We start from the raw sequence: 21,933 nt of genomic DNA, 5'->3' as shown, positions 1-21,933 counted from the left end.
TTTGAAACAGAGTGAGATGGAATGAATAATTAAAAAGTAATAAATTATCTGTAAATGAGTCAAATCTGGAAAATTGAGATAAGTAGTAGTTTTCTTTATTTATTTAATTTGTATTATGTGGTCTTATTTTAAAGAAAACTGCTACTCATTACCTAATGATAAAAAATAAATTATTCTTAAATTACCATAAATACTTGCTCATAAGTCAAGGAATTTAGTAAAAGAAATAAGGTTGAAAGTAGGGGGACTGATGTGACTTATGTACGGGACAGAATTTCTGAAAATTTTCTACAAGCAATTGGGTTTATAGTACTTAACCAAATGCCCTTCATTTCACAAAAGGTTCTTTAAAATGCTTATCTGCCATATGCACTAGAATTAGATTTGTTTATAAATCTGCCGACCAAAATCTATGTAAATCAAGTTTTTAATAGTGCTTGAGTAACAATACTCATGTACTCATGTATTCACTAGTTATGCATACCTGCCAACTTAACTGAATTTTCTGAAAGGCTTCTGGATTTTGAACATTTCTCCAGCCTCCCAATTTTTATTAAAAATGTCCCAGTTTTTATAAATCTCTAAAACAAAAATCTTTTGATTTAGGGAATTTTCTGAAAAAGAAAAAAAAAAGTCTCTGTAAACTGTAGCTAACTAGGTTGTTCCATTATTGGTCTAAATGACCAACATACATTTCCGAAACCGAAAGCTATGCAACCTTGAAATACCGAAAGAAATTATCAGAACTCTGTGATGTTTGGGGAAGCTACATAGATGGGCTTTTTTATCAATGTAATGGGTGGTGGGATGAAGCGAAATATAAGACAGCGAGCGTGGAATAGACCAATACAGAACTACTTAAATGTTAATGACCACAGAAAGATTACAAGGTATTTTTAATAAACTTTCATGATGTTTAAAAACCTTTTTTTTTTTTTTCCAATATTTACTCTGCAGTATTTTACTGATATTAGTCAATTTTACCTATATATTTGTAACAATGTGTTTCTGTTTAGGAGCCAGTTGAAGAATTGAACCCTAGCGATGGTTTAGATTCAGAGCAACATGGCCGTTTACATATTTTATTTGGTGGAACCAAGGTTCTTCAGCATTCTCCTCCTGGAAAAACTAGTCCAGGTTTAAAAGGTAATTTTTTAGGTTATAATAAAAAATAAATAAATAAGCAAACATTCTAAAACCACATTTTTCTTTTAAATGAGTCTGTGGGAAAAAAATTTGGAAGAGTTGTTTGAAACATATCACTTATTTTGAAATATGTGTTCTGAAATTTATTTCATTGTATGATGCTTTGTGTCATGTGTATATATTTTGTGTCTTTTAGCTGCTGACAATGGTTGTGTTGCTTACGTATTGAGAACAAGCTTCAATACATCTCAAGGAAAATTATTGAGAACTATTCTTTTTGGTGTCAAAAGAGTTACAGCAAATAATTTGGAGACATTTTGTTTCATTCTGTTCTTGCTTGTGTTTGCAATTGCTGCCTCTGCATATGTTTGGATTAAAGGTTTGTAAAATTTTATTCATCTTATATAGCAGTTCCCACTTAAAATGGAAAAAAAAAATGTTATCAGCGGATTTACATTTGTATGCTACAGCATTCCCTCTCCCCTTTTTATATAGGAATACAAAGTTTTCAGATCTGTCTCATTTCACCAGAAATCAAAACTAGCTATACCTGTTTATTTAGATGTATGTATATGAGCAACTTGACTTTTTGTGATAAAAATACAAAAGGTTGAAGGGGAAAAGTCCAAAGTGATCTTAAAAAAACATTCTTAAATTCAATATCTGAAATTTTATCGTTGAAGTCCATGTTAGACACCAAAAAATAAATAATTAAAAAGCAACAACAAAAAAACAAAGAAATAATATTTAACGAAAAAGTGTCAGAAATATCACAACTTATATAGGACTTCATTTCCATGAATTACATTTCACCACCCTCGCAAACAGTGCCAGTTCCTGAAGTGAAAGACCAGTGCCATTGCGTGGGTTTGTAGGTTTTAGGCGTACTTAGGCGTTTGTAGGTTTTAGGCGTTTTACTACATTCCCCATAACCAAACAAGACACATACAACCCAATGCCAATTAACTAACTGAAAAAATAAGAAAACAAGTTCTCACTTGTCTTCTGTCATTTAATGCTATAACAATCATTCATTGATAGGCAAAACGATATAAATCAGCATTTTTCCAAGGTTGGCTAATGGTGCACATTTATGAGAGACAATGATTAAGATGATAGACTAAAACCTGTGACCAAAATCCTAGTTGGGCAAAAAATTATTTAAACTCTGGATATTTTTGTAGCCCTAGACTTTTTTTTAAACTTAGTACAGCACTAAAAGCACATGACTCTCCTGGCTAATCCAGCGCATTTGGTAAGCCTAATTATCATACTTTTTTTTCTTTTACACTTAAAGGAGAATCAAGATCCAGAATTTAAGTTTTATACTCCAAATTCAAACCAGAATAAAATTGAATTATAAACAGGTGTTATGTTCAGGTAAACATATTTATGTAACAAGATGAAATCTGGATGAGTTAACAGCATCATCCAGGACTAACCAACATTTTACGGAAATTTGTTGATTGTGTCACAGTGATGAGAAGAAAGTAACTTAAAACTTTGTTGTTTACTTTTAGGAACTGAAGATCCCAATAGGAACAGATACAAATTATTTTTAGAATGTGCTTTGATACTAACTTCTGTTGTGCCTCCTGAACTTCCAATCGAGCTTTCTCTTGCAGTAAATACTTCTTTGCTAGCACTCTCAAAACTTTGTAAGTAACATGTTGAACTTTTGCTTTCTATCAGGGATTTTCAAAATTAAACATGTAAACTTTCATGAAACCAAATTTGCTGATTGTACGGAAAAAAGTGAAACTTAGAGTTATGAACTTAAAAAAAAAAAAAAAAAACAATAACATGAATTATGTGTTAAAAGGGAGATGGCAATAATCATTCATGGAAGATTTTTATACAATTGAATGTTGTCTAGGTCAATGATGGAGATTTTTTTTTTTTTTGGCTCTGCTTGTCAAAATTTTTTAAAACATTAAATAAAATCTGATGCTGTGTCACATGCAAGACATTAATTTTTTTTATATATTTGTACTGACTTAAAAAATAAAAAATAGGAAAAAATATTAACATTTCTGATATGAATCAAGTTTTTTCTGAACAGTTTTGATCCACAGTTTGTCCACAAAGCGACTAATTCAATAAAGCTGGATTTTGTTCTTCTGTTCTTGACGATTTGATTTCATGAAAGCGGTTGATTTAATTAACTGGCGTACCCTGTACTTATTTTATAGATCCTCACGGCAGAGCAACAGTAAGATATCTAATCCCAGAAATAAAACACTAAAATGTCTTATTGTTGCTCTGAGGCGACGAAATATTTAAATGTCATATAACAAACAAAAACAATTACGACAACATTGAACATTTCATAACCATTGTAGTTGTCAAACTCAGGTTACTTCTGTTCATTATCATTAAAAGTTTATCATGATATTTTCAAATACTTAGCTTCCAAGTATGCTAATATATTCTACTAATATAATTTTATAGTCAAATACTGATCACGTATAAATAAGTCAATACTCACAAAAATGAATGATAAAAATTATTGGTTAGATTCTTAGTTCCATAACATTTATTATTGATATTTGTTCAAAAAATGTTTTGAATCTTGAAAATACAATTGTTTTGTCATTCAGTGATATGATTTTAGTAATTTATTAATGCCATACTGTATAGAATATTTTATGAAATGTTCTTTTATATTAATTCAGTTAAATGTTTGAGAAAGTTTACTGATACTTTTACATGTTCGCACTCATGTTTTCCAAATACTGTATTATGATTTCATTATATGCTTATTTCAGGGTGGCGACTGATCAGGGAGATCAGGGAAAAGCCAGGGAACTTTATTAATCAGGGAAATACCAGGGGATTTTGAAAAAATTACAAAAAATCAGGGAAAATTAATTTTATGAAGGGATTTTTTTTTTTTTTTTTGCTTTACAAAATTAAGTACTCTAATTCCCTACGCATTTTCCGCCAATTATCTGTTCAAAAAAAAAAGTAAATTTAATGAGGAGCGATTATACACTGCCGCATATTTGTGCATCTTTTTTCCTCAACGTCAAACTATTGAATCTTACTTAAACTTTCAATTAAAAAAAAACTTTGTTCTTTTCCCTTTATACTATTTGTTGTCACCGCAGATTATAAAGGTCTTCTTTTCTTCAGACTTAAGTGTGATTCTTTAATTTTATAACCGAGTTGTATTCTTCTTTTATATATTTTGAAATTAACTAATTGCTTTTTTTTTCTTTTTTCCCCCTGCATTTCAAAGTTGTTTGTTACAAAAGCAATCTAAGATTTTTTTCCCATTACATCCTGAAATCATTTGAAATAGAGTTAACTTGTGTACTTAAGTAAATATCTTTATTTTTTTATTGTTAAAATGCTGTATTTATTCATTAAAACCTATGTTCTTGATTAGAGAAAAGCTCCCTATGAATGGATGTCAAATAGTTTCATCTGTTTTGCATAAATATGTCAATTAGTTATATAAGAATAACTACATTATTTCTATTCTTTCACTATTACTTGTTATTCTTGCAACAATTATTATACTGTTTGAAAATTTAGTTCAAAATAATTTCAATTACTTTTTAGTTCTATCATAAATACGCATATGTTTTTAAGAGTAATTTTAATAGTTTCTTAAAATTCTTATGCTAAGTGGTTTCTGGAAGTAAAGTTTTTTTTTTTTTTTTTTCATTTTCTCTAATCTTTCCATATAGAAAAACTTAATATACTGTTTTGTAGGGGTTTTTTCCCCCAAAAATTGACTTGATATGTTTTTTTTTAACCATTTTATTTAAAAAGTAGCATCTTTTTAAAATATATCTTTAGTTCAACAACTTTACACAACTTAAAACGTTTAAAATACTGCATTTTATACAAACATATAATGGATTTAAAGTAGAGCAAAGAAAGAAAACCATTATTATTGGTAACGTAAATCAGGGAAATTTGGTGAACTTAATCAGGGAAAAGTCAGGGAACTTTTTTTCACAATTCCTGTCGCCACCCTGTATTTGTTATTCGGTGTTGTTGAGCTGTTCAGATTACTGTTTTGATTTTTAAATCTTAATTTTACATAAATTTTAATTTTCTTGAAATATTTTGTTAATTTATTGTTGGATGTACAGTTAACAATTCTAGGGGGCGTGTTATTTACCGAAACATTAATTTTTTCTTATTTATCTTTCTTTCAATAAGATGTGTATTGTACTGAGCCTTTCCGTATTCCATTTGCTGGGAAAGTGGAAATCTGTTGTTTTGATAAAACTGGTACGCTTACAAGCGACAACTTAGTTGTGGAAGGTGTTGCAGGCTTAACGTAAGTATGAGTTTTGATATATGTTGAAGTATGTTTCGATCATCCATTTATGTCCTACCTCCCACCCCGACCCTATTTTCGCATTTATTGAAATAATACAGTGTGTGATAGATACTGCATGCCTTAGGATGTATGTTTTTTTTTTAGAAAGACTTCATTTGGGATTAAATTTTGAAAATATAACTTTGAAGAATATTTATTTCTTTTTAGTTTCAAATTTGATTTAAATCAATATTAATTTAAAATTATGTTGTGTTTTCACTCTCTCAATGTTGATGTGTATTTGAACTCTGTTATTTGTAATTTAAAACTATGTTTTTATATTGGAGCATAGTTTGTGTGTGTGTATGTGTTTTTTTTTTTTTTTTAATTGCAAGCAGTTCAAATAATCTGCATTGGCAGTTTTCAAAGACACCCATTTTGTAATAAAGCAAGTATTCAGCAACAATGGAAGTGAGTTTTATTAATTGCTATAACTAGACAGCTTCTAAGAAAAATAAAGTCTGTTATCTGATATTCTCCTAAATATCAGGGAAAGCTTCAAATAAAAACAACCATATTTATTCACCAAATGCAACCAAAAAAAAAGGGCTAGTTGCTTTTTCCGACATTACTACCGAATAGAACCAAAGAAGTCAAGATCTGATGGTCGGTTAAAATCGGGTTATGGCAAAAAAAAAAAAAAAAATCTCTTCACCAATCAAATGATAGCTCTGGTTAAATCTTCCTGTAACTCTAAAAATTTAACATAGTTTTTTTTTTTTTTTCAAAAGTAAGAAATATGTGTTAGTTTTTATAATAATTAAACAATAAATAAAGCTTTTCATAAAAGAATATTCTACACGTAAAACTGCTTTTTTCCTACATACTGAGCACTTTTTTTGTCATTTTAGTGATAAAGAAAAGGTTTGTGCTGTAACAGACATACCTTTAGAAAGCCTTCAAGTGCTTGCTACTTGTCATTCACTTGTGCAGTTAGATGATGGCATTGTGGGAGATCCCTTAGAGAAAGCTACTTTGACAGCTGTGGAATGGAACTTGACAAAAGGTACATATTTTTGTTATCTAATGATAATGTCTTTTGTTGACCCGGTGAATGCAATCCAAGCAATAGAAATACTTATTTAATACAAATCTGGGACACTTTATAGATATATTTTTTATTTTTTTATTTTTATTTTAAAGCAATCACGAATTGCTTATTATCCTTGCTTGACCAAAGTTGATGTTGCTCTGATTTTTCAGATTACCATGATGATGGTTGTTTTTATTTACAGATGATTATTTATTTAGAGAGCAAAGTTTTATTGTCATAAGTTAGAAATCGTCTGCAGTTTTTTTTCATAATTTTTCAATGCTTAATTCAAGCAGACATTACATTTAAAAAGGGGGTGGGGGGGAGTAAAATACGTTTCTTCAGAAAAAAAAACTTATATGGATAAACTTAAAAAGTAATGCAAAATTTCCATATTGGTAATTTCTATCATTTAAGATGGATAAGAAATAAAAATACCTAATCTTATAAGCTGAAAATAATTGGGATAATTGTACTGGTGGATATTGGCTATAAAATCTTTATCTTTATTTATCTTAATCACCATTTCTTTTTTTTATGGAAATGCCTTGTATTACCTATCAAATCAACAGTATCTACAAAATCAACAGTAATTTGACAGGTGCAAACTTCTTGGCCATTTCCATTCCATAATATAATAATTATAATATTTCACAACAATTATACTATGTTAAAGGTGAAGAATCTAGTGCACTTGGCAGGACCCACTTTGGGAACCCCTGCTGTAAGGTACTTTTTAAAGTGCAAATCAACTTTTTAGGGGCTGTAAAAATCTTGTTTGACTTCAATAAAGCTAGTAAAATTACCTTTTTAACTCGCAGAAATTTCCTAAATAAACTAAATGAGAAGTTAGCCTTTTTGAGCATGAGTTCCAGTTTAAAAGAAATTCCCTTAATGTTGACCTTTTGTTCTCAGTTGTTTCTAATCATTGACAAAGGGGAAAGCTGGATTTTTAATTTTTAAAATATTAATCATTTCATTACCTCAATATATTAGTACTATGTCAGCATAAGTACGTATTATGTGTGAGTTATACATTGAATTTTTGCATTCATTTTTAGGTGATGCTGTAGTTCCAAGAAAAGGTAAAATGTCTGGGCTCAAAATATTCCATCGCTTTCATTTCTCCAGTGCTCTGAAACGAATGTCTGTGATAGCTGGTTTTAATCCTACTGGCACGTCTGATACTTCGTACATCGTTGCTGTTAAAGGAGCTCCTGAAATTTTAAAAGCAATGGTTTGTGTAACATTTTATATTTGCATTTCATAACTGGATGTATTTTAGGCATGATGAACTGACGTATCAGTCATCAGTAATTAATGTGTGTGTAGAACAATCAACACAGCCAGACTAACGTAAGTGCAAAATTTGTTTTCCGTTTATTAGTGCATCGTATGTGGAATCCTATTCCACATCGAGACATATGAATAGTCGGGGGAAAAAAACCTTTGTAATAAATAACCAGTTTTAAAAGAACGCGAGTCCAATGCTTTGTATGCACCAACCAACTTTTTTTGCTCTCCTGTAAAGTAGCAATTATGTAACTTTTGTCTGGCTCTTAGGCACAAATATATCCATGTGTTGTTCTACTTCAGATAAGCTATTGAACATTTCAAAAGTATTCACTTGAGCTTACCATAAAGCCTTATAATGCTAATTCACATACCTGCATTTTCTTATTTGTTTCTGTTTTGTTTCTTATACCCTATCAATAAAATAATCATTTATTATACTGGACAAGATCCATTTATTTAACTAATTCAAAAAAATGCCAAGTTAATATTTAAATAAATGAGGTATCGATTAGCTTTGAATATTTTTTAAAGGTGCGTAAGCATCCTGGAAAACCTTGAAAGTACTGGAAAATTGATCAATGTGCGAAACCATCTGGAAGTCAGGTGGTCTTATTTGTACTGCCAGGCAGGTAACGTGATTGGTGTAGTAAAATGTGATGTAGAAAGCTCCTCCCACAAAAAGAGGACTGTTTGTTCGGCACTCTTGACTTCCTTAAGAGGTTTTCCACCTCCAGCTCAGTCACTTCCTGTGCCGGACTGATGAGTGCTAATAAGCATGAAACTGCAGTCCTCAGTTTTAACCCGTTCGGGACAGCAGTTCGCAAAAAATAACTCTCCTTCAGGATGGCAGCTGTTACACGCGGACTGTGCGCACAGGCTGGGGCAATTTCTCCTGCTAAGTCTAATACACAATTTCGAAAAGTACGCATACATAATAATGGATAAAATGTATACTTTAAGCAGAAGTGAAACCATTTTTTAATATATGATAAAATGTATCAAAATTTCAATCATGGCAAAAAATTGGATGTAAATAATTGATATTTAACAATAAAAATGCAAAATATATTGTTTTTTACAATAACTAAAAGTACCAAAATTAAAAAATATATTTTCTACAAAAGAGGGAAAATATTTACGCTTAATATTATGAAATGCTTGAAGAATGTTGTAACAATTAATATTTTAAAGCCGCATGAAAATTTCAAATCACAGATAAATGCGCATTGAGCATTTTACACTCATATGTAGTGTTACATCTTTTATTCTGCTTTTAGCAAATTACACATCTCCGTCTAAGTTCTTTGCCTTCTTTTTCAGCGTATCATTTTCGAAAGTAACTACTGTATGAAGAACTCCAACAAAAATAATTTATAGTTGTTTCAATGAGACCCAAAAGATCCACAGATGGATCAGTCATAAATTAAGATATTTCCTCCTCGGAAAGATAACGTGTTCCCTATGGCTACCAAATGAACACAAAAGTAAAACCCCTTGCTAGAATATCTCCCCTCCAATCCCATTATAAATGAAACCGAAACTAGAAAGAGCCACTTCAAAATGAGTGTACGTTTCCCTTCTCACTTGCGAATACATGTTTATATTTTATTTCACGAAATCCAATAAATCACAGACACTTGACAGACCCCATTCTGACGTCAGACAGAGAAATACTAATGCAGGAGAGCAATCATTTGAACGGAGCATGGATAAGTAACGCCATCTAATAGTAAACATTTCGTTCCAAATCGAAAGCGGAAAAAAGCGTCGTTAGGCCAGCTGTGTACTACTTACCCTAACGCACGGATGCGTCTTTTGTCTCTGAAGAACCACCTAGTGCCTAATGGTTGGTTGCAAAGACGCGTCGTTCGTCCCGAGCGGATTAATGACTGAGCTAGCGGCATGTTTCCTGTATTTCTGTCTTAGCCCTGGCTATAGGGCGGTAACTTACTTAAAATATCCTTAATGTTTGCCATGGAGAGTCCTGGAAAGTCTTTCAAAGTGCTTGATTCTTACTCTGTAAAAGAATCTATGCATCCCGAAAGAGTTGCCAAAAGAATTCTTCTTGAATTTTAGAGTTGGTGAAAAGTCTTTTTTTATTCCTTGAATAATCTGGTGGCTATTCAGGGGTGGGGGCAACCGTCCCCCACTGTTATGGTTCTTTTTTTTCCAATCAAGGAACCAAAACTAAAAATTATTTTTAAAAAAAAAAGCAGAAATGACAAAAATTTCAGAACACGATTATTTGTTTTACTTTGTACATCTGTTTATGAAAGATTATTTAGCACAAGCAGTAACTTTTTGTTTACAAACAATTGATATACTAATATCTAAAAAATGAATGCACAAGTGCATTCATTTTTTAGATATTAGTATATCAATTGTTTTACTTACACAAGCCATACTTGTTCAATGAAATTATTACCGAGTGTTTGTGACATCTCAAAATACTTTGGGGTAAATAATGTAAGTTTAATTCATGTCTAAGTGTTTATGCGGGGAAAGTTGTGTACAAAATTAATCAAAATCTTAATGAAAACGTGAGATAAGTTGTTAGATTTACATCAATTAAAATTTATCTGCTTTCAAAACCATCCATAGCAAAATGTTGTGCTTTTTTCCTCTTTTTTCTTGCTGCCGTCAAAAGTCCTATGGCTTTTAGTTGTCTCCCCCCCCCCCCCCTTTTTAGTCCCAATCGCCGCCTTTGTGAGTAACGCATGCTCAAAATTGTTATTTTAAACCATGATATATTTTTTACTAAATTAAACAATGTATCAACTTTCTAGTTATTATAGTTAAATGATGTATGATATGAGGCAGTTAGAAGCAAAGGGATGTAAGTGACAAAATTAAAAAATTGGAAATAACCAGCACAAATGGTAGGTGAACCCCTCCTCTGTTTTGATGCAAGATATAGGATTTTTTTTAAATGCCCATAGACCCAGGGTTATTTGGATTTTTTTTAATACCCCCCCCTCCCCCCTCCCCAAAAAAAACCAACTAAAGCTGGATTTCTTAATAGGAATGTGTTTTTTGTCTTTTTTAGGAAAAATGTGGGGTACTTGTAGCATATTGTAGTATAAATATATGGACAAAGCACAAAAATTGTCTTGGGGTAAAAAAAAGCTGGAAAATTCAGCATTTTCTGAAGAAAAATATACAAGACGACAAAACCAAAGAATGGTGAAGTTTCAGATTTACCATGAATACCAACAGTTTAAGGCAAAGTTACTTCTTGAGTGATAAAATCTATTATTCGTTTGTTCTTTTATAATTACTACATGTTTTTGCATTTTACTTTATTGTATTTCATTTTGTTATGCAAAACTACTGTAGAACCTCAAGTAATTTAAATCCCTTTTTACTGAATTCCAGCTTAATCAAGACATTTCTTTGAATTTTATGTTGCCTGTTTTTCTATTTTTGTGTACAGAGTAAGAAATATTAAACTTTTTCGTAAGATAATGAAAATACTGTACATCCTATTCTATTTTCTGTCCGACCATTTGTAAAACCTGTTAATTTCTAAAAAATATACCTTGTTTATTCGAGATTTGTGAGATGTTGGTTTGCAGAAAACAATTCACATGAAAGCCTTTTAGCTAGAGTAGTTTCCTCTGTACAATCTACAAATATTGAGAAAATCAGATGTAGCAGGACTTTGTCAAGATAATTTGAGTTATTTATTGACCAGTTAAAGAAAAAAGTTAAATATATTTATTTAAAATCTTTGAAGTATTTTTCTTTAATGCCATTAAGAGTTATAAGAAATACTATTAAAGTTCAAAATTCATTTTTTATGTCCATTGTCTGGTGAAGAACAAATAAAAGAGAAGTTTAAATTGTGAAAGTATTTAAATGAGTTAATTTGTTTTAAAACTTATCAGAAAATTTTAAAAACCCCAAAAGTGGGCTAAATAATGGGTTTTCTTAAATGGGTTTTTTCAACAAAGAAAAAAAAAAACCCATTGGGTCCAATCCGACCAACCCTGACTAGTAGCCCTGGTAGCTGCTGCTATACAGCATGATTTAGGGGGAAAAATCAATAAAAGCCTCCTTAGAGCGTTATCTCCATAGTCGTTTTACTCGAAATTTGAAAATGTGCACTTACATCCGTTTGCTTCTCACTGTCTCATATGATAGTAATTTTGTATATTTACTCTGAATGAGCTCTTTCTTACATATGATTTTTCCTCAGTTTGTTTCAGTGCCAGAAAATTATGACAAGACTTATACAGAAATGTCAAGGCGTGGTGCTCGTGTGTTAGCTTTAGGGAGAAGAGAATTAGGAATTCTAACTCATCAAGCGGTAAGGCAATTTTCCCCCTCATTGTTTACTATTTAATTCGAAGAAATGTTGTAAAAACTTGTGCATTCACAGAAATTCTCCTTTTTAAAATGTTAATTTATTTCGGCTTTTTGTATTTTTTTTTCCTTGTAAGTACTTTTAGCATATAATGTTTGTTTTTTATAATCTTCAATTGCAAATAAAAATCTTTTTTAAAACAGCCCTAAGGAGATTATATATGCATGTAAAGCTAAAATTACGTTTGAAAATGTACCATGATATTTGGAAAATTTCAAGTACTGATGATTTTTTTCACCTGTGAATAAAATATGCTCTTTAAAGTTGAGATTTTTACCATCAAAGAAAAGATTCATACCAATTGAAAGCTCAGAATTTATAGATATGATGTTTCAGTATGCTGCTAATGAGAACCTAGAACGAAACATTATAACCAACTCGGCTTATTGCAATCCCCCTACAACCATATCATGCTGCAAAACATCTCTACATTTATAGCATACTAATTTATTTTAATAAAGTATCCAGTTACATTGTATTTTTCAACAGATAGTTTCAGTAAAAGGTTCATTTAATTTTAAAATCCTAATCATTTTTCATATGTTTATTCAGTTTTAATTTGCTTTTTGCATTATTTCGAGAATAAATTTGACTGTTTGCATTTCAGGTGAGAACTTTAACTCGAGAAGATATAGAAAAGGAATTAACATTTGTTGGATTTGTGATAATTTCTTGCCCTTTGAAATCTGATTCAAAAGCTGTTATTAGGGAAATTCAAGCAGCTAGTCATCATGTAAGTGGTTTGGATAGTATTTATGGTTATGAAAATTTCTTTGTTAAAAATGTAATGTTTTATTTAATGTTTTTGATAAGTTAATTCTATATGTATAATTGGATAAGTTGTTTGTGTGTATGTGTGTGATGCGCTTCCTGGGAAATAGCTAAAGCAGTTGCCTGACATTGAATTTGATACACAGATTTGGTTTTTGCCAATGAGCATACATGGTAACTAGACTTTTGATAAAGTAAATTTAAAAAAAAAAAGCTATTTATTGTTTATCTGATTTTTAGCACTTTTTTCAGTTGAACAAGAGTTAATTGTTGTGTTAATGTTTTGTTGCAAATTATGAACCTTAATTTAACTGCCTTCTACATTGTTAAGATTTAAACCTTCTAAAGAAATTTTGCTGAAGGACCAGTTCAAGTTAGAAATAAAAATATTGTTGTGAGTTGTGCAACGTACTGTCTGACCATCATGAGAAAAGCCACCGCCAAAATGTCTGCGCCTGTCTACTGCTATAGCAATGAGGCACGTCTCATTTTTCCAACGGAAGCTTAATGTTGGAAAAACCTGTACGACTGCACAAAGGCGAGCAGATGAGTCGTGAAATGGTGCCAAAAAGCCTTCCTGCTTACTCTTGCAGAAAATAAATAAAGTCCGTTTCTATGGCAGTAGACGGGGTCAGACTTGACGGCGGGAGCTTTTCTCGTGAAAGACAGACAGTATCTCACAATGCAACAATGTTGAAACTGGCTTAAGATTTTCATTTTTTTTTTTTTTTTTGAAATTCATAGATGTATATATACATTCATCGATAGATATATAATATGTTTTCTTGATAGAATCTTAACAGTAGATGCAGGTTGATAAATGTAGAAATAAATAGAGATAAGTACATATTAAGATAAATTTATGTACTGATATATGGATTTTGATTGAAGTTGTTTTTATAACGGCCCCAAGTTTAGTCAAGTAGCCCCTCCAAGATGAAGGAAGTCTTGCCGTAAAAAAGAATGACTGCAAGTTGTAGAAAAAGGCAAACCATTTAGCTGCAGAAGACAGCTAGTTAAAAAATAAAACTTCTTCATTTCCATCTGTATTAATTTTAATTGAAGAGTTGAAAAATGATGTACACATTTAGTGCTCAAGAAAAAGTACGCCATTTTGTTTGATCATTTGCATTTAAAGAAGCTATTCAGTGGATTCTGTGTTGTTATATTCATACAAATATTGCTAATGTTTTATAGGTGGTTATGATTACTGGAGATGCTCCACTTACCGCATGTCATGTAGCTAGAGAACTGAACTTTACTAGCCATAGCAAGACATTGATACTAACATGTCAAACAACTAAACAAGGTATTTAGAAGTTTCATCTTGTTAATTACAAAATATTAAGTAATTGTTTCACATCTCTGAACAGCATAAGAAATAAATTGTATTACATCGCAGTTTGCGATTCAAAACGTATGAAAAATGACACAATATCATAAATTGCATCAAAAATTTTGCGATGCTAAAAAAAAAACCACTGAATATTTTTGAAATGTGAATTACAAAATTAGACGTTGATGCAGTGTCCTTGATGATTTTACGTTACTGTTTTTATTAATGAGCAGGGTAAAAATGGTTAATTTTTTTAATGGTATGAATTTATTTCTTTGAAATTTTCATACTGTAAATATTTCTGCTGTATGTGTAGAACCACCCAGCTGCACCAATTCTTCTGTATTGTAAAATATAAGTGATAAAATTTGGTAACCGAAGTCATGGTGACTTGACGTGATTTTTTATCCACAAAAATGTTTTATGCATCAAATTTCGCAAAAAAAAAATAGGTTAACACTAATTTTTATTAAGAAAAATAAAAGCATATTTTTACTATAAATTCGAAATGTTCATTAAGAAGTTATAGGCATTTTTAGTTAACTAAACAACATGGTTAGTTAATTAATCATTCTAGAAACTCGTTTGTTTCCTAAATTTTCTGGAGGAAAACAAAAAAGTTCGACATTAATTCAGTTTATCTATTTAGCAAAAGCAATGCTTTTTTCTCTTTCTGTCTCAAGAACAAAAACTATATTAATAACAGTTAGCAAATAAACTTAAACAGTGCATTATTTCAGGCATTTATTTTTGTTGATGTAGTCATTTGATATGCAATTAAAAAAAATGTTTTTAAATTTTTAAACAACCTGTGTTGCATGAACTGTTCTTGTTTTGATTCTTTTCTAAAAGTGAACTTAGTATTTCATGTCAACAGATAATGAATGGAGCTGGATAGCAATTGATGAAAGTGTAACTTTGCCAGATATTCCAGATGAAGGGGCAGACGTCTTGCTTAAAAAATATGATTTGTGCATGACTGGTGAGGTAGGTAGTTTTTATCATTTCTTTTTTTTCTTTTTTTTTTTTTTTTGTAGAATAATGCTATGAAACAGGAATTTTACATCTTATTAATTTGTCACTTGTGAACAATCTTTCTACACTAGACCCTCGATCAACCAATATTTGTTTATCCTGATTGCGAATCATCCAGAACGGCCACAAAAATGTTCCTAAATTATTTTGAACAAGTGGAAGATAATACACCTACAGAATTTACCGAGCAGAATTTGTCATAGAGCTTCAAAAGTATAAACAAACATCCATAATTTTATTTATCACAAAACTATACAGAAAACTAACTTTTTATTAGTTAGCAGAAGAACATTAAAATTTCTAGTTTTTTACAATTATTTTGCGTAATTCTTCTTTAATATTCATGTCCTGTTTGTTTTGTATGTCATTTTCAGAAAGTTTTCATTGAAATTTTGATAATCATAAATTTGATTGATTATCTGAATCAAGGCATTTCCTAACCATGGAGTCTTATTTTCTTCTTTAACGCATTTTCTTAAAGGCATTCTTGTTGCATACATCTATGCATCTTTGTTTTATTTGTTCAAACTCAGGAAATCAATTTAACCATTACTTAAATGTTTGTTTCATGATTTGGTTGTGAAAAAGTACCTGAAGCACCTGCACTTCTTTTCAGGGAATGACATACTTGTCCGCTAAAAATAAAAAGTTTTTGAAAGAGCTTTTACCACACATCAGAATATTTGCTAGAGTAGCACCCAAGCAAAAGGTAAGTTTCCCCATGTGTTTTTACTTGCATTTCTTTTCATTTTGTTTATTCCTATTTTTCTTTCCAAATCAGCTTTATTTTTCTGTGCATATAAACGGTAAATTATGTTCTCTATTATGTTATATTATAGGAAAATGTCATTACTGAATTAAAAAGCCTTGGTCTGACTACTCTCATGTGTGGTGATGGAACAAATGATGTTGGTGCTCTAAAGCATGCCCAAGTTGGTAAGAGTGGATTTCTTGCTCTCAAAGAGTTCACAAACAATACGTAGCTCAGCTTAACTCTTTTTTTTTTTTATTGTTCCTAATCCAGCTTTTTTGAATTTGTTTTGAATGTGAAAATTTTTAATTAGATTCCAATACTAAGCAGGTTTTGTAAATGTTGCACTCTTTATCTTCATAGTCCATGGCCAGTGTTTAATAAATGTATTGCAGGTGGTTATGAAAAACTAGCTCATTTCATTGTGAAATATTCCTGCTTTCTTTGTAATTCGAAATAGTGAGAAAAAAAAAATGAAATACTTATCAAACTCTTACTCATTCATGTGCTTTTTAAAAAAGAATATTCATTAGATTGATGCTGCTCATTTTCACCTTTGTAAAAATATATGTACAAAGTACCTTTGTAAAAGTATATGTACAAATGTTATGTAGTTGAAATGTCAAGTCTAAATTGTCACCAATATTAATAATTGTTGTTAACTAAATTGTCATCAACATCGTCAATATCCACTTTAAATAAAAATGAATCAGCATTCTTACAGCACGCTTTTTTAAATATCAATGATTTTTTTTTTTTTTTTTTGGCATTTGTTGTTTGTTTTCTTACTTCAATTTTTTATTTTTTTAATAATGGGAAATCTTAAAATATTTTTGAAAGTAGAATCACAACAGTTGGTCACATTTTCATCCATTTATATGTTTTATTTTAAAACCCAGAAGTGTATGAAGTTATGCAAATTTCCAATTAGATAATTTGATCTGGAAGATAAATTTTGAAAGGACAGAAGTTCTGGACAGAGATGAAAAATATGTAACCAGTTGCACAATGCCACAGAACAATATAATGAACATGTTATTCATAAAATATGATAACTCTTAATATAATCTGGAAATGAAAAAACAAGAATTATTATAATTAATACCTTCCCGTATCGTTTTACGTAGAACAGTATCAAATTAAACTGTACTCTTACTTGTATTCCAATTCAGCATGATCCTCTAAAAAATCTAAAATAAGAAAACCTTTTTTTTTTTTTTTTTTAATGAAAAACAGTTAAATATTTACATGTCTAAAATCATGATGTAAAGATTAAAGAATAATTAAAACTGGAAAAACACCAACTGTTAAATCTGAGTGGTGATGGAATGATAGGATGATGATTCATTTTGAGATAATATATTATTTAGCAACTCATTTTCGTCCTATTTCTGGTCAACAATTTGTCTTATCAGTCTTGGGGGGATGTGAATGTTACATTTATTGCCATTGTGTTGCAAAGTGCTTAATGTTACTCTCTACTTGAATTCCCATCATTTATTGCAATATGATTAGCAAGTGCTTCTTTAGTTATACTCTCTTACTTGCTAATGTTTTTAATGCATCCTACATAATAACGGTCAGCACTTTCATTGCATATGTGTTAAAAAATGTTAAATAAAATTCAATATTTAGGGATTACTTGTTGATTTCCATCAAGGGACTATTGTTGATGTTTTCTAATCAGTGCAACAAGTATTTCTAATTCTTTGTTTGTTCATTAAATGTGTATGTTGCCAACGTACCATTTGGATGTAAAAACAGTTCCCTTCATTTAAAATTACCAAATATTTGAAACAAAAAATATACATATATATTTTATTTTTGATAAATGCTTAGAGGAATTTTCTATGTACCTCTCTTTTTAAATGCACACAAACAAGCATTTATTATTTTATTTGATTGTGAGTTATCTCGATAGTACTCAATAAAAATTAAACTTTAAAATTTCTAATAATTTTCAAATTATCTCTGAAAATAACCTTATTATAATATGAAATGAAATGAAAGAAATTGGGTTCAACCGAACCTAGTACTGCGACCAAAGGACTTTTGTCCTAGTCCCTAATCAGAAGTCTTAAAGCAGACCTGTAGCTGAAGCAAAATTCAGCAAACACCTAATAGGAATGTCACGAATCTCCCATGGTTATTAGCAAATGACAGCCAAGATATTCAAACCTGTAAGCAGGAAACACTTGACAATCACACAGGGTGTGAGTAATAGTTTCCTCCTTAAAGAGGTAACCTCTGAAAACTGAATCATTACTGACACCCATTATAGCAAGGTGCCGCTTCAAGGAGTCAAGCCCAGTAAGAAGACCAAAAGCCTTCCTAATAATATTTTTGTTAAAAAGTCTTTTGAATTTTTGGCATGTTCTTATAATACTTTTTGATTTTTTATGAGAAGTGTCACTGGTCTAAAAATTAGGTTAGAATCAAGAGGTCAGTTTATCATTACCGCAGGACAGTTCTATACAGTTTAGCTTTGATGTAATCAAAATGCATGAAAGAGGATAAAATTGCTATCTGAAAAATAATGGGAATGTCAAAAACTATTAATTTAAATTTCAGTTCTTTTTCTAGAGCCAAAATTAGTGTTTTTGATCTTTTAATTTCAGGTGTAGCTATTTTATCTGGCGCCCCTGAAAGACCCCATTTGAAACCAAGACGTGTGAAGGAAGAAGATTTATCTGAAAAAGATCATCCAAACAATGTAATGATGTCAAAACTTGAAGCAATGGCTTCAAAGGGGAAAGTTTCTAGAAGATCTGATATTAAAACTAAAACAAAAGTTGATAGTTTGACAGAGACGCAGGCAAGTACAAATATTTTGTCATGATTTATTTATTATAATGTATAATCACCATAAAGTGATGCACACCCAAATAAAAGGTAACCATTAGATTAGGACCAAAGTGCCATAATAAAATATATTTTTAGATAAACATTTTGATTCGAGTAAGTGAGGTTCCACTGTACTATGATTTTTACACATAGTATTGGCAAAAAACCTCCACAACAAAAGCAAACTGAATGCTAGCCAAACATGGTGTGAAACACTAGGCCATTACTGTAACCTTATCTCGAGGCTGCCATACAAAAGTTTTATCACTTCAGAATTTCCTTTGATTTTTTTTTTTTTTTTTTTTTTTTTTTTTTTTGCTTTGTACTTTTGTTATATATTTGCTTTACTTGCTGTTAAATTTTAACAGAAAAGACTTCAGAAAATTCTGAAAGAGATGGAAGAACAAGATCCAGCTCAAATAGTAAAGTTGGGTGATGCAAGTATTGCTGCTCCGTTTACATCCAAACTATCTTCCATTCAGTGCAGTAAGTTAAGCCTTGATATCATTATTAATCATCTCTCTCTGAAAATATACATTACCTGAGCTGCCAGCCTCTACTTTGTAAAATGTAGAAGATTAGCTAAAGAATTGTGGAACAAATACTTTAAAATGCAGATTTTATTCAGTATCAAAGTTTACTGTGTGTTTAAAGTAATTAATAATTAAGTATCTTATTATCACCTTATTATTTTATTTTGACTTTTTCATTATGAAACACATGATTGTAAACTAAGACTTTATTGCATAAAAATTTTTTTAAAAATAACCGTAGTCAATAAAAACAGACAATTTTTTTTTTAATTCGATGATATTTTATGACAAACTATAGTATAATTTCATTTAATATAAAAAATTAAATGGTAAATATACTTGTTAATAAAATAAATCCCACATTATTTCTTGTTCCAAGAAGTTGCAATTGCTTTCTCAGAAAACTCATTTGTTAAAACCTTCTTCACAACAAGGATTTTTCTGTAGACTTCTCGTTAACTTCTGTTCTCGTGACGAGAAGTTTTATTAGCAGTAGGTGAGTGAAAAGTGTTTCGTCGTTTTTGAGGAGTGACACCCTCTCATACTCTACTACAACATGGTGAGGATAACTTTCTCCTCGCCTTATATGCTGTTTCAAAAAAAAAAACATATGTTCTTCCCCCTTCTAAAGATATAGTCTGGGCAGAAATACGACTCATACTTGATGTCTGAGGGAAAAATCAAGGCCACCCATATGGGGGGCTGTCAATGAAGGCTCAAGCCCCCCCCCCCCTTTGAAATTAGAACTTCCTTACTTTTAGTACTTTTTTCTTTACAAAAATGTAAAAACATTTCTTCTTCAGCAATTAATGAATAAGGCATTAAAAATGTCAAACTTTAATAACCCTAATCTGTACTGAAATTGGTGGTTTCTATGGGGGGAAAATATCTGAGCCCTCCCTTCCTCCCTTAAAATTTTGCATTAGGGCGCCCTTGGGAAAATGGTTCAATGATACACAAACGGGGGAAGTTTGAACACCAGCGCAGAAACTAGAGAATAAATTCTAAAATCTTCCACAAAATACAAAAGGGTTGGCAGATCTGTTATACATATTTTGTATCACTACACTTGTGTTTAATAGCTGTTCAGTATCTGGTGTAGCAAATGAGGAAATGTATGTCTTACTGTGAAGGACCAATGTCTAATAAGTGTCAGCATCCACAGACCCAATATATCCAAGACTGAATAATAAATTATACTCTTATTATACTTACCATATAGTTGTTGATGTTTTCCAAATTTAGTCTGTCACTGCTAACAGGTATATGATGAATAAAATCATTCACTTAAATGTATTAAATCGCGGGAAAAATAATATGTTCAATTCAAATGTTTGAAAAGCAGGGAAATACCACTATGTACTAATAAATGTGATTGTTCGTTTTAGAAGCTTTTTTATTTAATTAATTTTAAAATGTGGTTAGTAGAACAAAATTAAATAGACTTTCTGGACTTCGTATACTTCACCTTTGTATTTAATGTTTGCTGATATGAATATCATTGCTGGCTTTCGCAATGCTTGAAATATTATTCTTATAGTAGTTTAAATTGATCTAATTAAAAATCCATATGAATAAAAATGAGTATTTTTGATTTGAAACTTCAAACTGCATTATTATTTTGTTATTAAAGCTATCTTTATTTGTTTGTTTCAAAGAAATGTATGTTTTTCCTCCTCAGTTTGCCACGTGATTAAGCAAGGTAGATGTACTCTAGTTACAACTCTTCAAATGTTCAAGATTTTGGCTCTAAATGCCTTAATTCTTGCCTATTGTCAAAGTGTCTTGTACTTAGATGGAATCAAATTTAGTGATACACAAGCTACTCTACAAGGATTGTTATTAGCTGGTTGTTTTTTATTTATTTCAAGATCTAAGGTAATTTTTATTATCAATTTTATTAATGCCATTTCCTATACAAAGTACATAAAGCCGATTAATTTGATACTTTTTTTTCTTCCAGCCTTTAAAGACCTTATCAAAAGAACGTCCCCTTCCAAACATATTTAATGTATATACTATTTTGACAGTATTATTGCAGTTTGCCGTTCATTTCAGTTGCTTAGTTTATCTGGTTGATGAAGCCACTGCAAGGTCGCCTCCAAAGTACTTATTGTATTTTATTCTCTTTTGCTTTTATTTATTAACTTGTTTGTTTAGTTATTTTTGAAATTCTGTGAATCAGAAGCAAAATTGATACTCAGTAAGATTTTTTCTCTTTCAGACCTGAGAAGTTTGCAGACTTAGAAGCAGAGTTTAAACCTTCATTACTAAATAGCACTGTATATATCATCTCAATGTCCTTGCAGTTAGCCACATTTGCCATTAATTATAGGGTATGATTTAAATGTTTCTGTTGACAGTTGCTTGACTACCGATCACCTGTGATCAAGGTTCGCTGATATATATCAGTAGATATATATATCACGATATATATCATGATATATATCTGATATTTATTTTGAAAATATCATGGCGTTTTG

At 30.6% G+C, this 21,933-nt stretch overlaps 1 protein-coding gene across 1 annotated transcript in view; it reads left to right on the top strand.

Annotated features, from left to right (window-relative positions):
- Nucleotides 1-21,933, top strand: part of LOC129224495 (endoplasmic reticulum transmembrane helix translocase-like) — a 44,789-nt gene that overhangs the window by 10,926 nt on the left and 11,930 nt on the right. The window contains exons 7-23 of the mRNA XM_054858956.1: nucleotides 1,017-1,146; nucleotides 1,343-1,525; nucleotides 2,667-2,804; nucleotides 5,323-5,443; nucleotides 6,337-6,491; nucleotides 7,580-7,755; nucleotides 12,013-12,123; nucleotides 12,788-12,913; nucleotides 14,149-14,260; nucleotides 15,165-15,274; nucleotides 15,939-16,031; nucleotides 16,162-16,258; nucleotides 18,692-18,888; nucleotides 19,286-19,403; nucleotides 21,132-21,328; nucleotides 21,414-21,556; nucleotides 21,675-21,786. Coding sequence (XP_054714931.1) covers nucleotides 1,017-1,146; nucleotides 1,343-1,525; nucleotides 2,667-2,804; nucleotides 5,323-5,443; nucleotides 6,337-6,491; nucleotides 7,580-7,755; nucleotides 12,013-12,123; nucleotides 12,788-12,913; nucleotides 14,149-14,260; nucleotides 15,165-15,274; nucleotides 15,939-16,031; nucleotides 16,162-16,258; nucleotides 18,692-18,888; nucleotides 19,286-19,403; nucleotides 21,132-21,328; nucleotides 21,414-21,556; nucleotides 21,675-21,786 — 2,319 coding nt within the window. The remainder of the gene's footprint in view (nucleotides 1-1,016; nucleotides 1,147-1,342; nucleotides 1,526-2,666; nucleotides 2,805-5,322; nucleotides 5,444-6,336; nucleotides 6,492-7,579; nucleotides 7,756-12,012; nucleotides 12,124-12,787; nucleotides 12,914-14,148; nucleotides 14,261-15,164; nucleotides 15,275-15,938; nucleotides 16,032-16,161; nucleotides 16,259-18,691; nucleotides 18,889-19,285; nucleotides 19,404-21,131; nucleotides 21,329-21,413; nucleotides 21,557-21,674; nucleotides 21,787-21,933) is intronic.

This window comes from Uloborus diversus, chromosome 6 (assembly GCF_026930045.1).
Source record: "Uloborus diversus isolate 005 chromosome 6, Udiv.v.3.1, whole genome shotgun sequence".
NCBI lineage: Eukaryota > Metazoa > Arthropoda > Arachnida > Araneae > Uloboridae > Uloborus > Uloborus diversus.
This window is presented reverse-complemented; position numbering and strand designations above follow the sequence as displayed.